The 27,065-nt window shown below is 35.5% G+C and overlaps 1 protein-coding gene and 1 pseudogene across 2 annotated transcripts in view; one reads left to right on the top strand and one right to left on the bottom strand.

Moving 5' to 3' along the window:
• TBC1D12 (TBC1 domain family member 12) overlaps positions 1-27,065 on the bottom strand; it is a 78,703-nt gene that overhangs the window by 5,093 nt on the left and 46,545 nt on the right. For both annotated transcript variants that reach the window (XM_045853986.1, XM_045853987.1), the window contains exons 4-11: positions 19,141-19,223; positions 16,824-16,941; positions 15,379-15,485; positions 12,021-12,101; positions 8,825-8,913; positions 4,397-4,468; positions 2,045-2,173; positions 1,677-1,786 (exon numbers count right to left, since the gene is read on the bottom strand). In XM_045853986.1, the coding sequence (XP_045709942.1) occupies positions 1,677-1,786; positions 2,045-2,173; positions 4,397-4,468; positions 8,825-8,913; positions 12,021-12,101; positions 15,379-15,485; positions 16,824-16,941; positions 19,141-19,223 (789 nt within the window). The remainder of the gene's footprint in view (positions 1-1,676; positions 1,787-2,044; positions 2,174-4,396; positions 4,469-8,824; positions 8,914-12,020; positions 12,102-15,378; positions 15,486-16,823; positions 16,942-19,140; positions 19,224-27,065) is intronic.
• Positions 11,531-11,912, top strand: LOC123828749 (annotated as a pseudogene).

The raw sequence follows: 27,065 nt of genomic DNA, 5'->3' as shown, positions 1-27,065 counted from the left end.
CTACCTACCAGAATTGGTTTGAGAATTAAAGGAGTTAATAAACATAAAGTGTTTTTAGAACAATGATTGGCACATAAGAAATGCTCAAAAGTTAGCTATTAATATTATTATATAAGAAACCCAAGTATCATCTTATAATAACCTATACACAAAATTATAAAGTCTTACTTCTCTTTTTTCTCCTGGTTTTTTCTCCACCGGGTTTTTTTCGCCCTTAACCAAACTTGACTTTCTACTTCTTTTGGAGCATGTACATGCTCCAGTAGAATCACCAAAATGGTTTTTCCCCACCCTTGCTGACAATGTCTGATCATATAATTCATTACCCAGTGGTGCTTCAGGGTGGCATCCTGGTTGGAGAAGAAGAGGTACTAGAGAACTTCTCCTTAAAGTTGCATCGGCAACAAAAGTACAGTTTTTACACAGACTTAGTTTTTTTGAGGTGAGGGCTAGTGAAACTTGAGGAAGGGAACTAAAACTCTCCAACCAAACAAAACAAAAGCAAAAACAAACTTCTTTCACACTGCCACTTATTTCCAGAATTTGTATGTAATAAGTTCAATAAAGGCAGTGAAACAAAAATCCATGTCTACTTCTTAACGTAGAGAAACACATATTTGATTGCATAACCAAAAGAATACTCTTGGTGGTACAGAGAAAACTAACTCACTATTCAAAAGAGAAAGGGTACTAGCAGTGCCTAGGCAGTTTCTAATACATGGTACTCCCTCATTATTTCCATCCTGCTCCCTGTACCAGTTGTGATCCTGATTGCTTCATGTTCACATTCCTCAAGACTGAGAGCTGAGTTATTTTTCCCCTTCTTTACAGATGTAGTATTTGATCCAGGACCTCTGGGTCCTATGACATAATTACCCATTACGTTGGACTCTTCCCAGAGGAACTCAAATGTTCTTAGTGAGAATAAAAGAGAATGTATTGAAAAATAACTTGGTTTTTTAAAAGTCTATATAAAAGAAGCCCAAACACTTGGGAGGATATCATATTTGATTAATGAGATTATTTTTCCATATTAAACCTTACTATCATGAAACGCACTGATTTCAAATGAGTAGGATTTCAACTTTAAATCCTACTCATTTGAAATGTACTCTTAACCTATCTTAAGATCAACTCTTTCATCTCTTTGGCTCACCAGAGTCTAGGCAAACCTTGCAAGTTACAACAAAAGAGCTGGAACTGTAAAGTTGAAAAAAGACATTAGCACCTAAATAAGGCATCATTCTTCTGTCATAAAGCTGGACGAAGCCTTGGGAAAAAAAAAAGCCTTAAGTTAAAAAAAAAACCTCACATTATCATAAAACCCTTGTGTGTTAACTAAATTAAAACATAGCAACCAACTTTCTGAAAGTTTAGTATGTACTAAGCTTTGAAAGAGATAATCCATGTAAAACACTCTCAGTACAACTCAAAATATTATTATTCTCACTTCACAGATAAGAAATTAAAACACAAATGGAAAAATTCTGATTTCAACCTCAGAATCCATGCTCTTAATCAAATGCTTCCCCACAAAAATGTGAGAGTTTCTGTATCGGTAAACGAAGAGTTTTTTTGTATGTATGATCCTGTGCACGGCATTTACTCCAGTCTCTAAACCACACAGAAAGTTATACTTTGTTTCCTTTTAATTATTTAGGTAGATTATGACTTACCAGTCTATCAAATATATGTCAGGTGTAAGACTGTAAGATTTGAAATGAAGAAATAGTTTGGAGAGATTTTCTTCAAAAAATACTTCAAATGTTGCAAAATATTTCAACATCTAAAGACAAAAACATCAATAAAATTATTACAGTATGCTCTAGAAATAGAGAAATTAAATCCTCGATCATAAATTAACAGAAAATCTTCCTTAGAACCTCTGAGTCTTTTCATCAAGCATTCATAAAACTATACTTCAATGGAAAGTTTACTTTAGATCAGATTATTTTAGTCTTCTATTGTTTTCACTCTAAAAGGGTATTCAGACTACTGACACTAACAGTCAGCAAAAAAAACGATTCATTCCAAATGTCCATACCATGCTGTGATCCACACGGAAGAAGGCCAACTGGCATGGCTTATTCAGGAGATTTGCAAATGCAATGAAGGCATCTGCCTCTTCCAAATTGAGAATGAGAACTGCTGCTATGAAGGACATCCCTTGGACCTCCAAAGGGAAAAGAACTTAATGAAAATGGGCTTATAATAATAATTCTATACAGTGTATTTTATTGCATTCCTGAAAAATTATAGTGATACAAGGTAAAACTAACAAAGATTTCCTTTTTCCCCTATAAAAGGTAAATACAGACAACTCAATAATTACAAAATCTCCCCTAATTTTAAATTTCTTGATCATGGTGTAGTTTAAAAAGTGTCACGGAAAATTTCAGGAAAAAGTATCAAATTTTATTTTTACTAAAAAAGCCTATCTCAGTGTACTACCTAGTTTATTTCCTCTCTGAAGTCTTTTCAGAGTACAGAATCACAAAATTTAATAAAAATCAGGTGATTGTCTTCATTGTTATAAGACATCTGTCTGAAGCAGGAAATGAGGAACTAAGAATCAAAGAGATCTATGAGAAGTGCTGTTGAAATTCCAAGAAAGAAGAGGTTGTGAAGTTGAGATAGTGAGGCTAGATTCCTGGAAAAAGCAGGAGGAGAAAATAAAAAACATTCCAAGATGAGAAAGACGTATGAGTAAAGACATATAGAACCCACCCAGTTGGAGCACAAGATTTATAATGGGAATAACAGGAGAAAGTAGAAAAAGTAGGATATATTTACAAATTGGAAAAGGCCTTAAGTATAAGGTTACGTTAACCAGATGCTTGCTTGTGGGTTACAATGAGCTACTGTACATTTCTACGCAGACAGATGGTATGGAACGGCCTACTGTAAAAACACTCATTCTTTCATTAAATAAAAGTTTAGGAAGCACTTAATTCTGGTAGAGATATGTATATAGACTTACACAGAGAGGCCACTAAAAATATTTGCAATAATACCTCGGTCTCTTTCAACTTTCTTAGCAACCTTTAAACTCTTGAGCACATTTCAATCTGGATTTCCACTCCATAACTCTACTATTTTGAAACTTCCTTTACTAGGGTGACCGATGACATTTATTGTAAAACCCAGTGGACACTTTCCTACACACTAAGCAGAATTCCCTTCGCTTCTGTAACCCAAAATTTCTTTGTTCTCCTACTTCCCTGGCTTCTTCTATGACTGTTCAATTTGCCATGTCTAACCAGAAGTCATAAAACCATCATCTTCTGACCTTTGTCTTAAAATAGAATTTTAGAGACCTCACAATGAAGTGGCTACCTTGTACAACTTACTCTATTTTGTTGTATGATCATTTGTACATTTGTCCACTCACTCAACAACTATTTATTATGTGCTTACTGCTATATGACAGGCATTGTTCTGAGTACCTGAGATACTGTACCTCAGTGAATAAAAGATTCTTACAGTTTAGAAGAAGGAGACAGACCATAAACAAACAAGTAAATCATATGTTATGTTAAAGGTGGTAAGTGCTATGGAAAACATATGGCAGTTGAGGAGGAATGTGCCAGATTTGGGAAGGGGGCAGGTTTTATCGTGCCTTAATATTTGTTAATTTATTCACCTACAGAGCCCATCCTTCCCTCTACTTTCATCAATTTTTTTCCTAATCATTTTGGGAGAAAACAGGAACACTTTTTCTTTTTTATTATGATAGTTTAAATTTAGGTACATTTATTCAACCAGCTTTTGTTCTTTGAATGGGAATCTATTTGTCTTAGTCACTTTTCTTTCTATATTTTTTTCTGCTTCCTAGAAAGTAAACCCTCTTCTCTTGCTTGTAAGTAAAACTCTAAAAATAAACACGACATTTAGAAATTTTAACAGAGAATGTCAAATCTAAAATATCCACAAAGGAAAAAGCCAATAAACAGCAAGCCCATCAACTGCAACATCTAGAAACCCCAGGAACTGAAGTTATCAGGTATCTCTGAAATGAGAGGTAGGGCTACAAGTAGGATTGGCTGACAATGTGCAAAAGCAGCAAATCCCCTCCCCTATCCTTTCCTCAACCTGGACGCACAGTCAGGAAAAGGAAGGTTGAGGAGAAGGCGAGAAGGCACCATACTAACAGTGGTTACAAATAAAACTTTACAAACTGAATGGTGAAATCCCCAGCTGCTCTCTCAGAAAGCTAGCGACCAGTCTCATAAACCTCTAGTAGGAAATAGAAAGGTTCCTCTCTGGGTAAGGTGACAGGCCCAAAGAAAAAAAAGACACAGAAATACACACATTTGGGAGCTAATCTAATCTTATATACTTGGATAAGACAAGTTAAATGTTTATATTAAAAAACCAGGTTGAAACAAATACTTACATAACCAACATCAGGTCTGTAACATGTATATGCCCCTAGGATACTATGTAAGACATCATGATATGGGCCACCCTTAGGAGAGAAAATGAAATGTCAAACTATACAAGTAATTGTCTCCAAATTAATTCTCAAATAACATGTTAATAGTTTTAGCATTTCCTAAATGACTAGTTTTAGTATATTTAATCTTCGTCAGAAATATTCTAAACACACTCAGCCAAGATGTTTTCTAAAGAGTTGATGAAATATATATTTAATCCTCAACAACAAAAATGTCAAACTCATTTGAGGAATACAAGCTATGTAGTTTATGAACAATTTTAAAGACTTCTGGGTTTGGTACAATAAGAGTATGAGGAAAACATTGTTTTATATTATATAACACAATTTTAGGGAAAAAACCATCAAGCTACACTAAATTAAGTTTACTAATAATTTTATCTTAATAATAAAATTTTTAATCTCATTTTATCAATATAAAGATAGAGAAATTCATTGTGTTCACAGCCACACTGACTCCCTAACGCCAGCACCTCCTCTAGCTCCCCAAGCTCCAGCCAAGGAGAAGGGGGCTAAGTAAAGAGCTCTCTATACTATGACTCCTACAAAGCAGCCTACCCATAAATGACTACCAAAGCCACTTGTAAGCATGCATCCTCTAGTAGAGGGAATGAAGAAACCTTGTTACAGGCCCGGTACTGTGGCACTTGGTGAAATTAGACATTCTCAGTACACTAACTTTCTTTATTTTTAAAGTATATTTTATTGACTATGCTATTACAATTGTTCCATTTTTTTTCCCCTTTGCCCTCCTCTGCCTGGTACTCCCCTTCCCTTCAGCAATACCCACCCTTAGTTCCTGTCCTCAGGTTCTACATGTAAGTAAGTTCTTTGGCTTCTCCACTTCCTATATTATTCTCAACACCCCCTGTTTATTTTATACCCACCAATTATGCTTTTTAATCCCTGTACCTTTTTCCCCATTCTCCTCCTTCACCCTCCTCACTGAAAACCCTCCATGTGAGCTCCATTTCTATTATTCTGTTCCTGTTCTAGTTGTTTGCTTAGTTGGGTTTTGCTTTTTTAGATTCAGTTGTTGAAAGTTGTAAGTTTGTTGTCATTTTACTATTCATAGTTTTATGATCTTCTTTTTCTTAAATAAGTCCCTTTAACACTTCATATAATAAGGACTTGGTGATGATGAACTCCTTTAGCTTTACCTTGTCTGGGAAACACTCTATCTCCCCTTAATTTCTAAATGACAGCTTTACTAGATAGAATAATCTTGGTTGTAGGTCCTTGCTTTTCATCACTTTGAATGCTTCTTGCCAGCCCCTTCTTGCCTGCAGAGTTTCTTTTGAGAAATCAGCTCATAGTCTTATGGGAACTCCTTTGTAGGTAACTCTCTGCTTTTCTCTTCCTGCTTTTAAGATTCTCTATCTTTAAACCTTTATTAACTATGATGTGTCTGGTGTGGCCCTCTTTGGTTTGGGACTCTCTGTGCTTCCTGGACCTGTATGTCCATTTCCTTCACCAAATTAAGCAAGTTTTCTTTCATTATTTTTTCAAGTAAGTTTTCAGTTTCTTGCTCTTCCTCCTCCCCTCTGTAATTCCTGATTCAGATGTTGGCATGTTTGGAGATGTCCCAGAGTCTTTTTATTCTCTTCTCATTTTTTAAATTCTTGTTTCTTCATTCTGTACTGGTTGACTGTTTATTTCTTCCTTATGTTCCAAATCAGTGATTTGAACCCCAGAATCCTTCCCTTCACTGTTGGTTCCCTGTGGATTTTTCTATATTTCATTTACTGTAGTCTTCATTTCTTCCCTATACATTTTTCATACTTCATACTCAGTGAATTCTCTGAGCATCCTATCACCAGTGTTTTGAACTCTGCATCTCATAGGTTGGCTATCTCCACTTCACTTAGTTCTTTTTCTGGAGTTTTGATCTGTTCTTTCATTGGGCCATATTTCTTTGTCTCCTCAATTTGCTAGCCTCCCTGTGCTTCTGCATATTAGTTAGAACAGCTTTGACTCTGTCTTGGCATGTGTGTTACATTGCAAGAGGTATTGCAGAGCCTTAGATATTCTCCAGGGTGGGGCAACCCACTTTGCCACTTTGTGGTGCTGTAAATGTGAGAGGGGTTGGAGAGGACACAATGCCACTTGCTGAACTCTTGCCCCATTCCCAGTCATTTCCCATACGTGACTAGTGCCCTTCTAGCTGCTGCCCTAGTTCTGAATCTCAGAGTGGGTGCTTTTGCATATGTTCTAGGACCTCGCAGATCCTTTAGACAGATTCTCCGGAGAAACCAGCAGTTTCTTTCACTACCTCAGTCCCCACTGGTTTTTACAGTCTGAAGTTAGGCTTTATTTCCTGGTGCTGTAACCCTGGGCTGCGCAGTCTGGCCTGCAGCTGGAATCACTTGCTCCCCAGGTGTGCCTCCTGGTTTTTATCCACCATACCTGAATGTGGGACCATCTGTTCCACCAACCACTGCTGCCATCGCTGCCTTGCCACCGCCACACTATATCCTCTCTGCCCTGGCTCTCCATCTCTGCCCCTCTTACCAATCTGGATGAATATTTCTTCTTCAAATCTTTGGTTGTAGAACTTCCATACAGTTCAATTTTCTGGCAGTTCTGGTTGTTTTTTGATTTGAGGTTAGCTGTAATCCTTCTTATAGTTGTATGAGGAGGTGAAGCGTGTCTACCTATGCCTCCACCTTGGCCAGAAGTCCCAGTACATTGAATTTCTAATTCACAGACTTCCTTCCAGCATTTGCTGAGAGAAATTGCTCAGGACTTCAAAACAGATCTGTACCTCCAGAGTGCAACTATTGTTGCTTTGCAGGAGGCAAGTGAAGCCTATTTGGTTGGCCTTTTTGAAGACACCAACCTGTGTGCTATTTACGCAAAACCTGTAACAGTTATACCAAAGGACATCCAGCTAGCACACCACATATGTGGGGAGTGTGCTTAAGAATCCACTATGGCCCTGGCTGGTGTGGCTCAGTGGATTGAGTGCTAGCCTGCAAACCAAAGGGTCGACAGTTTGATTCCCAGTCAAGGCACACGCCTGGGCTGCAGGCCAGGTCCCCAGGACGGGGTGCACAAGAATCAACCACACATTGATGTTTCTCTTCCTCCCTTCCCCTCTCTAAAAATAAACAAAATAAAATCTTTAAAAAGGAAAAAAGGAATCCATTATGATGGGAAACATTTCATTCTTTCAAAAAAATTCTCTTCTTCCTGTTATTGGTAGTTCTGAACATTAGATATTTTTTTCCCATGGGGTCACAAGGTACCTAAGTATATGATTCCACGTGGAAAATAGGGGACAGAAATCAGGTACTGTCAATTTTTCCATTTTCATTTGTATGTAAATTTTTAAATATAAATGTGGGGACATAAAGCATTAATATAAGTCAAAATGTTTCAGTGAATAAGTTTCAACAGTTCAACTTTATAACAATATAAATAAACCTATTAAATTTTTCTAGACAATGCCAGCATTTGGATTTTTTAAAAACAAGTAAATTTCTTATTGATAGCAACTCAGTGGTGTTTATAGCACTTTTATCATACAGTAGGTTCCATCCATTCCCTTTACTATAGTTGTTCTACATGCAAGTACATGTTTTTAATGTTGTCTGTCTTCTGTGCTGTTCCTGTAAGTTTGCTAATACAATACATTAAACTATAAAGAAATAAAGGTAGAGAAATTCCATATATAAAGATTTGAGTCATATATAAAGTACACATAAAATGTAATCACTTCTCATAAAGTATAAGAAAGTTTTAAAAGTTTTTTCTTTTCTATTACAGCTGACATTCAACATCATACTAGTTTCTGGCATATATATAGTATAGTATAGTATAGTATAGTGGTTAGACATTTATATAACTTACAAAGTAATTCCCCCCAATAAGTCTAGCATCCACCTGGCACCACACACAGTTGCTAGTATATCACTGACTATATTCCCTATGCTGCACTTTATATACCTGCATAAAACTTCTTAATAGCCTTTGCACAAAAAAAAAACCCTTTCTTTTCTTATTTCAGTAGTAATTCTGAAAATTTTTTAAGTTTAGGGACACATTCGTTTATATTTTAACAATTTATTAGGCAAAAGTATTAAAATTCAAATATCTTATGGAATAAAAAGTAAAACAAAGAAATTGATCTTAATAATAATTCATCAAGTCCCTAAAATTATTATGTGCTATGTTATCTGCAACACATCAACAAGTGGAATAAAGTAATAAATTTTCCTTAAAAATGTTCTTTTAAGTTTCACATTTTTATATTAATTTCCCCAATTTTTATAGTTTTACTGGTTAAATAATAATAGTTACAAATTTAAAGAATTTGTTCACCTGAATTTTTTAAAAAGTAGTTAAAAACTGATTAGAAACCCTCACCTTCTGAAAGATGTAGAGAGATGGAAATGTACGGGATATGTCCAACTTAATTAATTCCAGACTGGCCTCCCGATCAGCAACAGATACACCTGTTTTTGCCAGGTAAATAAAGTTAAAATTATTACTTGGCTATCCCCAGTTCAATCTTGTAAACATAGAATGATCCCATCGCATATTTGTTACTTAAGGAAAGTTAAAAGCTGAATAATCAAGACATTTAAAGAAATGCCACATAGCTTTTGCTGAAACTTAGACCCTCTTCTGTGAGGAAAATATCTATACATTTTAGCAGAAAGTTGCATGGTAAAGAATTTCTACTTCCAGTTATTTTAGAACATAGGTATGTTTTTTAGAGAGGGTAGGTAGATGATTACTCCCACAATAACAACTGGGAAAAAATACATTGCAAATATCCCATTTTTTAAAAAGGTATAACAGAGTTGTGTACACAGAGAGGTCTAGAGAATTTAAATCCTGAAAAGTGAAGAGCCTTTCCTAGGTAAGTGTATACCAGTGGTCGTTTTTCTTTTTAGAGCCGTCTGCCAAGTCTGGGCATGGGTTCAGGATTGAGTAGACCATAGACTAATAGGTATTTTGCTTGGGGAAAAAAGAAACCAGAAGAGCCTTTCGGAGACAAAGACTGATGTGATAAAGCCTGAATGTATGTCTGGTTTTCCTTTATGGACTTTGGCTGAGTGCTAACCTAATATATAGTGTTAGAAATTGGGCTGGAAAGGCAAATTAAAATCACCCAAAATCACATGGTGAGAGTTTCAAAGAGGGAGGAGCCTATAATCAAAATAGGCCAGTTCTTCCCAGTAAGATGAACTAAGTCTACCTAAAGCTGCAACGTTGGCCCAACTGCCTAACAACAACAACAACAAAAAGAACAGATGTTTCTCCCTCTGCAGGAAAAAAACACCAGCTTTAGTTTATGCATTCTTTTTATATATGACTGACATACAATTTAAAATTTTAAGTTACGGAAAGAAGCAGGAAAATATAACATATCAAGGGGGAAACCAGCCAATAGAAGCAGACCTGCAGATGATCCAGTATTGGAATTAACAAACAAGAACATTAATTATTACATGTTAAAGAAAATAGAGAAAAAGATGGAAAGAAATGTATGAAATGGAAGGATAAAGAATTTCAACAGAAACAGAATCTACAAAAAAAAAAGTGAACATTCCAGAATTCAAAGTATAGTATCTGTATTTAAAGACTCATTGAACAGATTTAATAGACTGGATATAGGAACAGAGAAGATTAGTGAACTTAATTACATAGGTCAATAAAAATAATCTAAATAAAGCACAGAAAAAATTGTTTTTTAGGTATAAGAGATTTGTGGGACACTGTTAAATGTTCTGACATTTAATTGGAGTCTCAGAAGGAGAAAAGAGATGGAGTAGAAGTAATATTTGACAAGATAATGGAGAAAAAAGTTTAATAACAACTGAAAATTATAAACACCAGGAAATAATAAATCAGAAATTCAAATAAAACACTGCTTCTCAGTAGAACAATTCTTCATTTACATTCAATTAATTTCTACTGAAGTACAACTTTTAACACTTAATCATGACAAAATATCTCAGAAGCAAATGCTTAAAATTTTAATTCTTATATTTTTAATACTTCATAAAATGAGTATAAAAAGAATGATGAAACACCTACATCTTGCACCTTTAGTTTCCCACAAAAAGCTGATATAGTTAACAGGTCTCAGGATGATATTTAAATGAACCCTTCTTAAAGTTAAGTCTTCTCTCTAACCTTGCTTAGTCAATTTCCCCTCCCTACTGCTCATTATTCTTTTTATCTTTTGTTTTTCAATTACAGTTTACATTCAATATGATTCTATACTAGTTTTAGGTGTACTGTTCACTTTTCTAAAACAGAAAAAAGGAGTGAAAGCGTATTCAAGAAATTTGAGAGTTGTTTACACACTCATAGAAAACCACTATAAGATATGCACCATTTCTCTATCCTAAGTCATGTTCATTTTGTAGAGTTTTACTTATGGACAAGAGAAGGTTTGCTTTCTACTAAGCAAACATAGAAAGAAAAGTGACTGGCAGACAAATGGTTTCCCATTATTGGAAGACAAGAGATGTTTGAATAAATGTACTTAAATTTAATTAGTGATGATAACAGAAAAAATCATATTCTCCAAAATGATTAGGAAAAAAATGGATGAGAGTGGAGGAAAGGGTGTATGAGTGAATTAAATGAACAAAGATTGGGCATGATAAGAATTATAAACAATACATTAGGGAGTGAGTAAAAGTCAGTGAAGATGGGGGACAGGAGGTTTCAAGCGTGACAAGAACATCATCTCTCTGTAAGTTAAAAGTTAGCCTAAAAATACTCCACACAATTAGTCTTACTGTGTAACTAAATCCTGGGCTCTGGAGTCCAACAACCTGGCTTTACATCATGGCTTCATTACTTACAATTTAACTATTTTGAGTTTCCTCTTATACCATCCGGGACAATACCAACTACTTAAATGATTATTAACATTAAAGGAGATAATATACATAAATCAATTACTATAGCTGCTGCCACACAGTAAAAATAAAAAAAATCACACTGTATCTTCAGGGACTGAATTTTCATCTAGAAATTTTTGTTAACAAAAAATAATCACACCCTTTCTCTTCCACAAGGCGGCAGAGCAGCCTTCTCAGCAGATAAGAGATGCAGATCTTTGTGAAGACCCTGACTGGCAAGACCATCACCCTTGAGGTTGAGCCCAGTGACACCAGTGAGAATGTCAAAGCAAAAGTCCAAGACAAAGAGGGCACCCTGCCTGATCAGCGGTGTCTCATTTTTGTGGGCAAACAGCTGGAGGATGGCCGCACTCTCTCAGACTACAATATTCAGAAATAGTCCATCCTGCACTCAGTGCTTTGTCTGCAGGGGCATATTGAGCCCTCCCTTCCCCAGCTTGCCCAAACATACAACTGTAACAAGATGATCTGCTGCAAGTGTTACACCCACCTAAACCCTCTGCACGGTCAACTGACGCAAAAAGAAGTGTGGCTACACCAACAACCTGCGCCCCAACAAGATTAAATAAAGCTCCTCTGCTACCTCCTGGGGCCACAGGGTAGTCTTCCACCTGAACCCATGGCCATGGGACCTCAAAAGATTTACCCTTTCATTGAAAAACTAATAATAATCATACCTTCTGTATCATTCTCTGAACTTGTTTCACTGAAGCTTTTCCACCGTTCTTTTGCTCTTGATAGGAAAATTTCATAAAGTTCTGGGGACAAAAAGAACAAAAATTCATAAATAGGAAAGAAATATATTCACATATTTTTATTTTTCCTCTTAAAAAAAAGATCCCACATAGGTTAGGTCTCCTTTATACAGCTGGCATAAAAAAAATGTAGCAAATTGAAGTACTTGATTCTACCAAACTACTTATTACACAACCAGAAAGACAGCAAATGAAAATACTCCAGAGCAGTCATTCAAATAGCTACAATGCAAAATATATGAGGCAGGTAGAGATGCTTCTGCTAAAGGAGTATCATTGCGGAATAGCAGATACACAATTTTTGGAGTCAGACTTAGATTCAAATTCCAGCTCTGTCACTTACTACCTGTGGGACTTAAGAAAGTTACTTTGTAACTATGGAACTTGGCTTTCTTCATCTGTAAACTGAAGAAAAATAACACCTACTCATAGGGTTACTGATGATTAAACAAGATCATTTATGTAAAGCTTCTCACACCTTATATGCCCTTAATAAATGCTAATTCTTGCTTCCTTATTTCTTGAAACTGGTTTCTTCATTATGATACTGCTATCTAAAGCTACGTAAACTTTGATGGAGGGTCACATCCAAAAATCTCTACCCCTATCTTTTTTACTTTAAGTGCCCAATCACTTTTTGAAACCATGCACTACACTTTTCATATGCAGGATCTCATTAAATCTTCAATGGAAAAACTAATTTTTTCTCAACTCTCAAATTTTAATTCTTTATTTTCTAACTAATCATTACAGATATTTTAAGTTATACAAAAATTTCATAGCAAATTTCAATGACAGAGGAACAGTAAAATATATTTCTTGCCCAAATACCAACAATTATATACTGCCCCATATACCAAGAAATTTTGCCTCAATTAATCTCATTAAAACATTTATGTGTTTTTAAAGATAATACAGACAAGGGAGGAGTTTTTTTTTTTTAATTTATAAAGGTAATAAGGTACAAGATTTTAAAAAAATTCAAATAGTACAAAACACTACAGAATGAAAAATAAATTAACTTTCTTCAGATGCGACCATGCTTACCAAACAGTAAAGATGAGAATATGCACATATAAACACATATATATGTATCTTCATTTAAAAAAAAAAAGTTGCAAGTCACACCATATTAATTATAGCACTGATCTGCAACTTGCTTTATTATATTGGAAGTTGTTCCAGATTAGTAGAATAAGACTGCTTCATTTGTTTAACAACTGTACAATATTCCAATGTATGACTATATTATAAGTATTCTTATATTGCCAAGAATTGTATCATTATAAAATAACTTACTAGATGTATTTCATATAGATTCTTATTATTCTGATCTTGTCTCCCTTCTGTTCACTTTTCATTATTACCAATGGTTTGAAAAGAAGACATTTGAAAAATCAAACTCAAAATTGCTATTATTTATGCCCCATTCCATTTAGTGTAAGAGCTGGATATAAGTTTTAAACATAGATATATAATTTTTGCTGTTATCAAAAACCAAATTGAGGTTCACACTTTTTATTTCAAACTGCCTCCAAGCCAAGTCAAGTTTCACTATTGTACTCAAATTTAAAACTGTCTTGGAAGAAGAAAGGCCCAGCAAACAAATCCATCACCTCTGGGAACTACAAAATTGATCCAACAGTAAAAATGTGGTAATGATTTTCAGAACATCAAAGGACATCTCTCCAGGGAAGATTTACAATGCTTGTCTATAACAAGAAGACCTGCATCTCAGTTCAACTACTTGCTTGGCTCTGCATGTTATTTTATTTTGAATATCCAAATATAGAGGTTGAAACAGACTTAAAGATGTATCTGAGGAACAGAAAATACTTTGAGATCAGTATATATTTCACTTTCTAATTTTTTGTCAATGATGACATGGTACATACTCTCAGCAAATTTCACTTTCACTCTAATCTTACACTCATTGTCACAAAAAAAATGCTAGAACAATTTTTTGAGATAGTGAACGATCTTACCCCCACTTTAGAAATGAAGAAAACTAAGACTTCTAGATGTAAGTAATTTGCCCAAGGTCACAAACCTAATAGATTGTAGAACCAAGATTTGAACCACATTTGACTGACATTAGAACACTTATTCTTAATTACTATTCCATAATGGCTATAAACTAATAATAAAACAAATACAACAAGTAAGGAGTCAAACTATTATAGTCATTAAAAGTAAACAAGGTTGTCAAAAGTAAATTTACTTCAATCAAAATTTAGCTTCCTTTCCACCACTAATGAAAAAGAGAATGAGTACTCATTCCATTCCTGAATACATAATTGTTTTCTTTTAAGAGAAACTCAAAAATTACTTCAAAAATAAATAGCCCAGTTATTTCAAGCTTTAAAAAAAAACATTTGAGTACAGTATCACAAAAGGTTAACACCAACTTAGCCAATATTTCAATGCCTACATTATCAAGATTCCTAACATGATACCTTTTCTTGAGCCGCAAAACAGACAAAAATAAGTGATGAGCTTTTCAAACATTTGTTCAATTGAAGTTTCTTTCTTTTTTTTCATTGAATATATTGGGGTGACAATGGTTAATAAAATTATATAGGTTCAGATATACAAATCTATAATTCTTCATCTGTATACTGTGTGTCGACTACCCCAATTTCCCTAAGTCTAGCATTATCATTCAGACCCAGTTAGCACCTTTTGTTATTAACTCTTACACTTCCCCCATTTGGTGTTATTGTAATTTTATTTAATTTTTTTAACTTCATCAAAACTACTCTACATTTTATGCCTATCCTTTAAGTTAAAAAAAAAATTCCTCGAGGATCTTTTGTTTTTTAAACCTTAAAATTTTCAAACAAAAAAGAATCCAAAAGGACTGCTTTGAGTAGAGATGTAGAGAAAGAAATTTCTACCCTTCCCCCAATATTTGTGTTTTTTTTAAACAAAGGGGAAACCTTTCCACAATCGAGACTATTTTATTTTTCCATATATGCCCACTGCTATGTAAAATCCCAGAAGTTTTTGCAGTTACCTATAGTTAAGGTATTTGGATGTCAGTAATATTACTGATGGTTGTAAACTAAAGGAAAACCCACAAATCTTATTTTGATAATATGAAATATAGTAAACTTATTAAATCATACCAGGTTTTAGAGGGAGATGAGAAATGAAGCATGCTCTAAAAATGACATTATACATGGTAATGCCTTTTAAAATGGCCAATCTACTAGTCTACTTTGTAACTCTGGAGATGGCTATTTGTATGTGTGGGAGTAACTGAATATAGAATACAAACCAGGAGTGATATTTAGTTCATTTCCTACAGCTAGACTCCAAACTTTCCCACGAACACTAGGGGGCAATCCCTGCCACCACAATTCTCGAACTCTTCTCGTACTACGCCTAGAATTAAAAGGGGAGAAAAAAGGAGAAAGTTACTTTTTATACCAAAAATACTAGTTGCATGATGGTTTACCTAGTCTATGGCCAAATGACTGAATGGTTTTTAAAAACACAGAAAGTTAAGTATGTGATACATTCTTTCCATTGTGTTCATGCTTGCAGGCCAGGAGAAAAGAAAAAATGGCCCAAAAGTACACTGTACCCTAAAGAGAGATGATAGTAATTTAAAGGGAACTGCCTTGTATAATTGCCATTTATACTAATAACAGAACCAGAAATATATGGGTAATTATGAAAAAAAAAAAAACAACAAAAAAACCCCCCTAAAACCCAAATCCAAAAAACAAAAAATCAAAACAGAACAGGATAAAAGGAACAAAAATTTGCTGTGTATTTAGTACCCAAAAGAAAATAACAAAGTATTCAATGTGGGTAAGGCCCTAGTCTTTGAGAGGCAGTGTAGTCTGCTTAAAGAGTATGGGCTTTAGAGTCAGATAGATCTGAGTTCAAATCTGGTTTAATCTCTCATTAATTGTATAACCTTGGGCAAATCACTTAACCTGTCTGACCTTGAGCTTCCCTGTAAGTGGGAGTAAAGGTTGTAAGAATTAAATGCGATTACTTATATAGAGCCTAATATAAATCTGTCACACTGACCAATACTCAACAAATTCCAAATGCATATCCTATACTAGGCATTGCAGAAGACAGCTCTTACCCTCTAGACTAGAGGGAAAATAAGACATGTACAAAAATATTATAAAAAATAAGAGACAAAGTAGTGTATTAGTCTCAAAGTATAATGGAACATTACAGAAGGGAAATGTCATATTTTATTGTATATATATTATATGTATACACAAATAATATATGTACCATATTCTTTTGATTATGAGAGAGGCATATTAAAAATCACTTTCATATTTAACATTTAATAAATGCATCTTATAATAAATGTACATACTTCAGTATTTTCTTTGCAAAACCTACTATGACATCAACAGTACATTTTGCAAGAGATGGTATGTTAGAAGTAAGAAAATATAGTAACTAAGGAAAAAGTAAAGTTTCATGGATCAACTAGCATTTCAAATGGGATTCAAAGGATAGGTCAGATTCTGACAGATGTAGAGGATGGTCAATAAGGAAAGCAGGTATTAGAAATTGAGGGATCTATAAATGCAAAGGCGCAGATATAAGCATGAAATTTTCACACATTGGTTAACAGCATAATTTAGCCAAAGCATAGGATTCATGGTAGAAGTAATAAAAATAGAGAATTGGAAACATGAGCTCTTTGGAGAAAGACTGAAATTCAGGAAAAGTCTGCTTACTTACATTACTTCCCAATTGGGCAGTATTTCATTGATCCAAATTACCATTGCATTTGCAATATTTTCTTCCTGTTTAAATCGTTCTTTCATTATTTTTTTCCTTTTGTATGCTTCTTTAATTTCTGTTTTAAACAAGTAAGAGTTATTTCAATACAAAAGAGATAGATCGAAACCCCCTTCTCCTTCTACCTAAGCCTACAAAACAGAGGCTTTCTCAAAAAAAAAAAAAAAGTATTCTGGTAACAAGAAGGAAGGAAAAAAGGGAGAGATAAGAGAAAAGAAAGAAGGGGAGAAGAGGGAAAGGAGGTAAAGAGAAAGAAAATGAACTTGATTAACAATTTTATTTATTTAAATGTTTTATTTATTTATTTTTAGAGAGAGGGGAAGGGGACAGAGAGAAACATTGTTGTGTGAGAGAAACAGTTGTCTCTCACATGCCCCCAACTAGGAACCTGGACTGCAACCCAGGCATGTGCCTTGACTGGGAATCAAACCAGTAGCCTTTCAGTTTGCAGGCCAGTGCTCAATCCAGTGGGCCATACCAGCCAGGGCTGATGAACACACTTTTAAAAGATATCTCCTATACTACAAAATAGAATAAAGACCAGAAAAATCATTTAAGTAGATTATAGCATCATATATTTTGAATTTGTCATAAATTAACTATGTAAAAAATAAACAACTGTGAGCAACTAACCAATACTCTTTTTTCATACCAGGGGTCTATGAACTTCCTCACATAAAACCACATGACATTAAAAACTGAGTATGTTTCATTTTATTAATTAAAATTTTAAAATCCCCCTAATACACTTCTAAGATTCAGAAGTCATAACTTCAGAAAAGATGCCTCAAAAATAGAGAAGTGAAATATATACATATTAACTACACATAAGTAGTTTTATATACATAGTTATATAATTACATATAATTTTAGAACCAGTGGGGACTTCAGAGATTAGGTAGCTAAAGTGTTTTCTAAACTGTTTCACATATGCCTCAGGAATTGTCTTAAGGGGCAAGCAGGAAGCCAAGTAGGAAGTTCCATTTTTTAAAATTTGTTTTATATATTCAGATTTGATGTGAGATTTCTTTGGAGAGGGTTTCACCACTTTAAAAGAAAATGTTGACAGAGGGACTTGAAAGCCTGCATCTAGTGTGTCCCACACACTTGACAGATGAGTATACTAACTTCAGGTCTATTCAGAGTGTCACATTCAGGTAGGGTCAAACAAGATTAAAGATGTGTCCTTCTGATTTCCCAATTCAATGCTATTTCTTTCATATCATGTTCTTAGGACTATCTACTTATCAGTAACTACCTTTTTTTGAATCCTTACCCAAAATATGTCTATTGATTTTAGAGAGAGAGTAAGGGAGGGGGAGAGAGAGATGGAAGTATCAATGTGAGAGAGAAACATTGATTGGTTGCCTCCTGTAGGCACCCTGACCAGGGATGAAACCTGCAACCTAGGTATGTGCCCTGACTGGGAATCAAACCCACAACCTTTTGGTGTACCAGACAATGCTTCACCCAACTGAGCCACCCCGCCAGAGCTCAATAATGATCTTAAATATTTATTAAATAGTAAAGTCAGTGTTGAGAGTCAATTAAAATGTGTTGGATATATTAGAAATGTTTCAAAATCTGTATAGAAAAATAAACCCAACTAATGTTTAAATAATTAGGCCTTTTAGAAAGATATAATTGGCCTTATAGGTTTACTACAACATTAAATAATTAACTTCATTTCCAAAATAGTGCCACAAAATAGAACTGTATACCATTATAACACTCCATTCACTTAAGTCAAGGAAAAACTATCAGTTGTTTAAACAGCATATGTTGAAAAGCACACACATGCACACACACATGACAGTACACATTTATGTGACACTCTGGGACTCTAGGGACTCCATTAAGTCACAAAAGCATATTTTAATATCAAATCACATTCTCACAGCCATATAGAAAGTTATCTTAAAGGGTTAAAATTATTAAATTATAATATATCAAAAATCATGAGAAATATCTTCATTTATAAGATAATAGTAGTCCACGGTTTATGACTGTAATTATAAGACCTCTCATATAGTGTGCTGCCTTTCTCCTCCCTATTAGTTGTGTAAAAGTACTTGCACAAAAACCATGATCCTAGTATGACATTTTATTTCTCCTTAAGAACAAACATAGTTATAAAAATAAGAAATAACTGTCGTCATAAAGACAGACTTCATCAATTTCACCATCCACCTTCCTATTGAAATTAACCTGTTGTAATCAGTAAATTAAATTTACCAACTGGAGTTAAATTTTATACCTCGTTTTTTAGCCTCAGCCACCATTTCATCATATTCTTGTCGATGACGTAAAGCTTCTTCCACAGATTTGGCAGGAAGATTTCTGGGGGGGAAAAAGTTTTTAAGTCACTTTTTAAAAGAGTGACATTTAAATGTATTAACTTCTTCCTTTGTATAGACAGATACACAGAATTTTTAACCTGACCTCATTCATTCATTAAGAAAGTAAAAAGTTGAAAAGAACTCTGCATTTTAGAAAAGAATCAGAATCCAGGTTGCTAGTATTTGTTATTTATGTTTTACATATTTATATATCACATGTATATGTTTCTGTATTATTTTTGCATGTCAAATTTCAGTCAATATTTCTTCTAGGTTATTTGTTAAAACTACTTACTGAAGTTTTTTAAGTCAACTTTTTGGAGGTATAATTCACATGTGATAAAATGAACATATTGTAAGAGTACAGTTTGACAAGTTTTGACAATTTTACATACCTTTGCAACATACTAATCAAGATATAGAAAATTCCCATTATTCCACAAAGTTTCCTTATGACCCTTTGCATACGATACTTACCCAACTTCTACCTTAGGCAATCACATCTGTAATTTCTATCTGCACACATTAGTTGGCTGCCTTTAAAAGAGCTTCACAAGGATTCTTTTTTATCTAACTTCTTTTGCTCAGCATATTTTAAAAATTCATCCATGTTGTTTTGTGTATTACCAATGTATTCCTTTTAATTGGTGAGCAGTGTTCTATTTACATTCTATGAACATTTAGATTGTTTCCAGTTTGGGGCCACTATGAATAAAACGACAATAAATATTCATTTCAACTCTTACGTAGGCATCAGCCTTCATTTCTCTATGGGTAAATACCTAAGAGTAGAATTCTTGGGTCACGTGGTAAGTGCAGGTATACTTTTATAACAAATTCCTTTGTAGTTTTAGAGTTTCAAGATAATGTTAATCACTTACATATACTATATTTTAGTTTATAAAATTAATAGCTTCATAGAGTCAGTGATTTAGATATATGACTATGCAAAAAGATATATTGGAAGTATTATCACATATCCAAATGTATCATAATAATGTCTGCTTTTGGGAGTCAGTTTTAAAAATTCTTTTCAATAGGCTAGGGTGAAGAAAGGTTTGTGACAAACTTTCAAATTTACATTATACCTCTTCCTCTCTTCTCAAGTTATAAGTTATAGTCAGATTCCTCAGGTATGTTGTAGCAGGGATGAACAATGGTTAATGGTTAAGACTTCTGCTTCATAATGGAGTAAGAGGGACCAGGTTTACCCTCTTACCTTAATTAATTAGAAAAACAAAGAAAATATATTAAACTACAGTGTTTAGACACTGGACAACAGGCAGCACAAGGCAGTGATGTTATGAGAAAGGAAACAAAGTAATCCTCCAAGTGCCTGAGCTTACAGCCAGTAGTTCCCGGGTCTCAGTGCTAGAAGGGAGTACATAAACAGAGTCCACCAGTTTTGCTGAGTTGAGGAAACAGAGTTTGGAGTTGGAGAGTCCGAGATGGCTAGGCATTGCAGATTAGACTACCTGAGAGAAGGAAAGTACAGAGGATTCCCCTCAAGTCTTTGGCAGGGTACTGATCTATGCATGCGTGCGATTAAACCAGGGTAGCCAGGGAAAGAAAAACCAGAAAGGAATAGGTAGAGCATTCTCAAAGGTCACACTGGACCAGCCAATGCAAAGACCTTCTAATAGATTGGGTATCAAGTAGAATCCTTAGGGTACTGCTTTAGTAGTAAGGATAAATTAGCTACTAGCCACAAGAAGCTACTGGGCACTTGACTTGAAATGTGGCTAGTGTGTGTAAGGGACTGAATTTTATATTTTATTTAACTTTAATTAAATTTAATTTTAGATAGCCACACATGGCTAGTTGCTACCACAATGGACAGTATAGGCCTAGACTCTAGAGAAACAGGAAGCACTAACTGCCATCCTGGTCATTTACATAAGGGAATGGAACTAAATTATGAATAAGCACAAAGATCACAGATTTTAAGCAAGTAATAGAACTGTGTCTCAAAACCATGGTTATAAAGGGCTAGTTAATAAATTCTTTTATACACATGTATTTCACTGACAATTCACACCTTCATATTTCCAAACAGTTCCCCAAACTGTGCTGACCTAGTCCTGAAAGATTAAAAAAAAAAAAGAGGCTAGCATATACCCTTTATATCTTAGTATTAAATGATTTGTATAAAGGAATTAAACACTGTTCAGAATACAGAAATTTTCAGATCATCCTACATCAGGTTTTTTTATTGCAATTTCATTTATTTGAAAATGAATACTTATGAACACATTCTGAAACAAAATAGTACAGTAATAATAATTTTAAATTCTATGTCTTGGTATCCCCCCCTATTTTTAAGATTTTATTTATTTATTTTTAGAGAGGGAAGGGAGGGAGAAAAAGAAAGAGAGAGAAACATCAATGTGCGGTTGCTGGGGGTCATGGCCTGCCACCCAGGCATGTACCCTGACTGGGAATCAAACCTGCAACAGCCCGTGCTCAATCCACTGAGCTACGCCAGCCAGGGCGAGATATCCCCTTTTCGAATCATCATAAATACAAAAACCTTGGTAAATAGTAGGTATTCAAAAATTATGGTCCGAAGCTGAATGATCCAGATGGTAAATGTCCTACCAATCTTTGACAGTCTGAGGAAGAGCAGAGCTTCGATACCATAATTGCTAAGAAGTTATAGGCTATACAGAAAATAAAGCATAAGAACAATATATACAGACTTGTTTTGTGGGGCTCTTTTTAAACCACTAATTTTGCAGTCATCTGTCTGGAGAGGAAAATAAAAAAATCAAATTCTTCAGTCTTTGGTGGGAACTACCCTGCCTGGTTTCAGAAGCTGCAAACCCCCATGGCTAAGGCTGAGTGAGAGTGAGCTAAGATGTCCAAGCTTTCTTGCCAGCTTCAAATTGTGACCATAAGCCACTAAGGAGACAAAGCTTATCCCCCTGGCAGGAGCACAGCCTCTGCCCACTTTACTTCACGCTGCCTGGTCCCCAGTGCACGACCAGTTAGCCAATGATGGGTAAGGTTCCTCAAGGTAGGGGTGACCTAAGACAGGCACGGTCACTATGGGGCCATCATGGAAGAACTTAGGGGGGCCATAGAAAAAGGGGGTAATGGACTCTCACCCCTCAGCTTTGACATGGCCTGAGTCCTCATTCTGTCTGCAAGAAGTCTCCTAATCTCTTGGCTGTCTTACTTCTCCCACCTGACTTAAGCCTGAAACAATGTGGTGCAGCCCTGGGCAGGAACAGGAGGTTCCCCAGGGCAATCAGGCCTAGGAAGGAATGCATAAAATCCTGTGAAACCTGCTTTGCTAAGAATACCCTCAATTTTCTGATAAGGGTCCCAGCATGAAATGAGTTTGTTTCCCAAAGTTTTGTAGCCCTTTAGCTAACTGACCCTGACTCAGAATAAGCCCTCAAAGTTCTTTGAATGTTATCTATTGTTTGATCATTACTGTCTGACAATATTTGATGAGCTTTACTTATATACATTCTTTATTTCTTTGTAAATAAATCCAATAAAAGTCCATTGAGAAATAGGCTCCTGGCCCTTCTCCTTTGAGAGATTGGCCACCTCTCCTCTCCAAGCAGATTACATCTTGGTTGACTTATTCTCATCCTGCAGGCGGAGCCCCCCACAAGCCTTGAAAATCAAAGACTGAGTAAATACTATGAATCGAGAAATATTAAACACTTGACACAGCACTTAAATACTGTAAGGAAAAGATATGGCTTATTCCTATCTCTAATAAAAGTGTCAATTAGTTATGTGGTTAAGGCAAGAAACCCTTATGAATATCTAAGATAGCATATCATGCTAAAAATCACAGTATGAACATTTGCTGCTACTCAAAGGTATTACATAAGAAACCTGCACTTCACTTTTTGTCACCTTTCATTTGTATCTTTAAATGTTTCTGCCATTTCATTTGATACTAGTGTGAATAGTAATTCACAGAGAAAGCTAAAAGAGAAACAAGGTAGCTCTACCCATTGGTGGTTAAAAAAAATAGTTCTATAAGCATAAGTGATTTTTTAAAACATGTCTGAGGCTCATATCAACATGATCAGCTAGTAGGAATGTTCTTATCTTCTCATCCAAGGCTGTCTTCATTGTGATGTGGATTGGTAAGATGGGAACAGGGAGAAAGAAAATTAACAAAAGGATGAAATTATAGAAATTCCTATATTTGAAGTCCTCTGAGACTTCAGATTAATCATCCATAATACTGTAATTGCGACATATGTGAAAATGTTTTGACTATAAAAACCTATGCTGTCAATGATTTTGAATGCTACTGAAAATTAGAGGGTAAGAAAGGAAAAGTAACACCAATTCACAAACTCCTTTTGCAATGGGAAACTCCTTCTCTATTATCACTTTGACCTATGGAAAAGGACATTTTCAACATCAATTCCAAGATGAAGGAAAACTTCTGCCTTTTACTCTACCTCCTCACAGATGCCACTGTTACAGGGTGCAACCAAGAGGGGGCCCCAAATAGAGATATGGAATGGGGTCCAGAACTCAAGGTGTTCAGGAAATATTAGGATGTCCTCACCCCTCCCCCACACAGGTGTGGGTTGGGGGAAGGGACACATGGAGCAGGGCCATTGAGAGCTGTTTCACATAGCAACAGCTTTGCAGCTAACCTCTGGTGTGGTCATTTAACATATCTATAACCTTTAACTGGTTACATAGATATGTTAAATAGCTGTGGCCATGCTCTGAGTCAGGGGAATGGAAGTAACTTCCCCACCAAGTCGTAACTGGGGGGCAGGTCCCCCTAGTTAGCGCCCGCATAGGAGCTTGGAGAAGACTGGCTCCATGACATGGGGCCACGCCTGCCCAGTCTCACGATGGCAGCCCAGTAAAGCTGGAAGGATATGAGAGTGCTGGCAAGTATGGTCAATTGTGGGAGGAGTTGGAAATGGGGCTGCAGAGGAAGACTGGCACAGGGATTTAAACCCAGACTCGGCAGCCACTGGAGGGAGAACCACGCAACTTTGCCAGAGTGGGGACTCCCAGGGCCATTGTGCAGAGAAGATCACTTGGCTGTGGCAATAGAAAGGAGAACCACATGGTTGTGGACATGTAAGAGAGCCACGTGGCTTTGCCAGAGTGGGGACCCCCACAACTTTAGTGGGGAAAACCACCACCTGGCTTTAACAGAGATCCCGGCAACATAGCTGAGGGTGCCGGAACTGAGGGAGGTCTACCAGCCAAGGCGGATTACTGGGAAGAACTGGGGGATGCCTGAGCCACAGACTTCTATTTCTTTTCCTGAGATACAGTACCCCAGACTGGGCAAAGGGGGAAGGAAGGACTGTGTGTGTTTATGGGTGTTAAGGGACTTTGGGATTTTGATGAAGACATTAGGTCACTACTTTAAGTCTGTATAGCATTAAATAAACATTTCCTTTCCTTTTCACGAATCTCTGGCATTTAGAGATGTCTTTCCTATCAGGTGGTGGACATAACAAACCTGGGAGGTTCTTTTCGGTAATAGTATATTGCCCTCGGCCTTCCTTTGCCCCACCTTGTGTTCTGTAACACCACCTCATAACTGAAGTAGTAGTGTTAACTGAACCAAGCTGCATCCACAAACAGAAGAAACAAAATTGTACTAGTCTCTCCTCCAGCTTCTCAGCCTGTGAAAGGATGGATGTTAGCTGGTCCAAATCTGTTAGGAGAGTATTCTGGGGGAGATAAAAGGAGGTGCCACCTAACACTCAGATTGCACCCATATATTTTCATCTGGTTTTATCCCCAATAAAACTGAAGTTTTCACTCTCATCTGTTCTTTATATGTTTCAATTGTAGTAGAGGAAGGATGAGTGATTAGATATTACATATTCCAACATCATGGAATGCCTCTGTTTGTTGGTTTTAAGTTACTCAAATGTAAGTCATATAAATCACTTCCCCCATAAATATCACTTCAAATGTAAAGAGGTGAACAAATTTTTAAATTGTATCACAGCATCTCAGAGCTGAGTGAAACAGTAGCTACCAAGTTGAATCTCAATATTACATAGAAATAGCATAAAAGCTACAATATTTAAACTTAATATATTAATTTCAGATAGTCAATAGTATTGTGAAAAATAAAGTACTTTTTCCAATTGCTTATTTGGTACACTGAGATCTTATAACGTTATTGTGTTTGATGTATTTTTTCAAGTTCCAATTCCATGGAACTGCTTGTATAAGAGAAAAATTTAAGAGAAGCAGGTATCACTAAAGGTTGAAGATGTCAACAAAGACTTGACTTGATGAAAAAAATAAAGCCTAATCTCTATAGGATTAGGTATGTGAGTAGTAAAAATAAGATAACTGTATTCTGAAGGCAGTAACGTGAGCAAAGGCATGAAGGCAAGGAGACTTCCATAGGTTTGACTGTAAAACAAAGGATGATGACAAGAAAAATTTGTCCGAAAGACTGGCTAGCACAGAACTTTTTGCATAGTATTTTTATAAACTCCTTCTGGGAAGAAATTAACATTTCTGCTAAAAAGAAGTTAATCCATTTTAGATGAATTTTAACAAGTTTAAGAAAGCTCTTCTGGGAACTTAGTTATCTACCTACTCAGTCGACTGTCAGTCAAGATTCAAAAGGTCTTTAGCTAGGTATTCTTTTCTTATGTAACCACTCTTTTAATTGGCTTGGTTCAGTCTCCTCCTTGTCAACAAAACAAATAAAACTTTGACACTTTTCATAACTAACTTTCTAAAGAGCTGTTTTTTTCTTATCAATAGAAAAATATAATATTCACCAAATCCTTAAAAAAAGGAGCAATGTAATCACAATTCTTTAGCATAAAACTATGAAACAAGAATTTGAAAATAAATGTACTTATGTCCAGACTTTCTTCTCTCACAATGAAAAAATATTCAACCTGTCTGTTTGGTTCTAGGCCCTTTTATTATGCTCCTTGGGATAATCGGTGGAAAAAGCTGCAGACCAGGAAAATGACAAAAAAGGTTAGGAATTACTACATTGGAAGGACAGAGAAATCTAGAAGAGGAAAAAATAATAGATCCAGAGTCCTAAGAAGAGTGTGCTTTGTTTGACAACAAATCAGAGATAATATTTTGAAGAACAGCAACTTTGTGGACCACTGAGATGAGAAGGTGAGAAGGTCAGGAATGGGAAGGGAAAATTTTAAGATGGTTTTCTGTGTCTTAATAATGTATTCTTAGTAACAGTAAACCAACAGGTGAACAGTCATTTCAATTTTCCAACAGGCAAGGACAAATACCCTTAAGTATGTGTTAAATGTCAAGAAAGAAAAAATAATTGCCTTGTCATGCTAAGGTAAGGCATTCCTTCCCATTAGTTTTAGGATATATAACTGGGATTTAAATTTTTTATTTTAATTGTTGTTCAAGTACAGATTTCTGCCTTTTACCCCCATCCCAGCCCACCCCCACACCCTCTCCACCTCCCTCCCATTTCCACCCTGCCCCTTGTTATTGTCCATATGTCCTTTATATTTGTTCCTGCAAACCCTTCCCCTTTTCCCCTGAAATTCCCTCCCCTCTCCACTCTGGTCACTGTCAGCCTGTTCTCAATTTCAGTGTCTTTGGTTATATTTTGCTTGCTTGTTTGTTTTGTTGATTAGGTTCCTGTTAAAGGTGAGATCATATGGTATTTGTCTTTCACCACCTGGCTTATTTCACTTAGCATAATGGTTTCTAGTTCCATCCATGCTGTCTCAAAGGGTAGGAGCTCCTTCTTTCTTTCTGCTGGGGATTTAAAATTAAAAAAAAAATAAAGCCATTTTTATACCTAATTTCTTGGTATCTTTTGTGTCAAATGGTAAACGAAATTATACTTAAGTTTAAAATATAAACA

Source organism: Phyllostomus hastatus, unplaced genomic scaffold, assembly GCF_019186645.2.
Source record: "Phyllostomus hastatus isolate PE091 unplaced genomic scaffold, TTU_PhHast_1.1 phas_scaffold_1066, whole genome shotgun sequence".
Lineage (NCBI taxonomy): Eukaryota > Metazoa > Chordata > Mammalia > Chiroptera > Phyllostomidae > Phyllostomus > Phyllostomus hastatus.
This window is presented reverse-complemented; position numbering and strand designations above follow the sequence as displayed.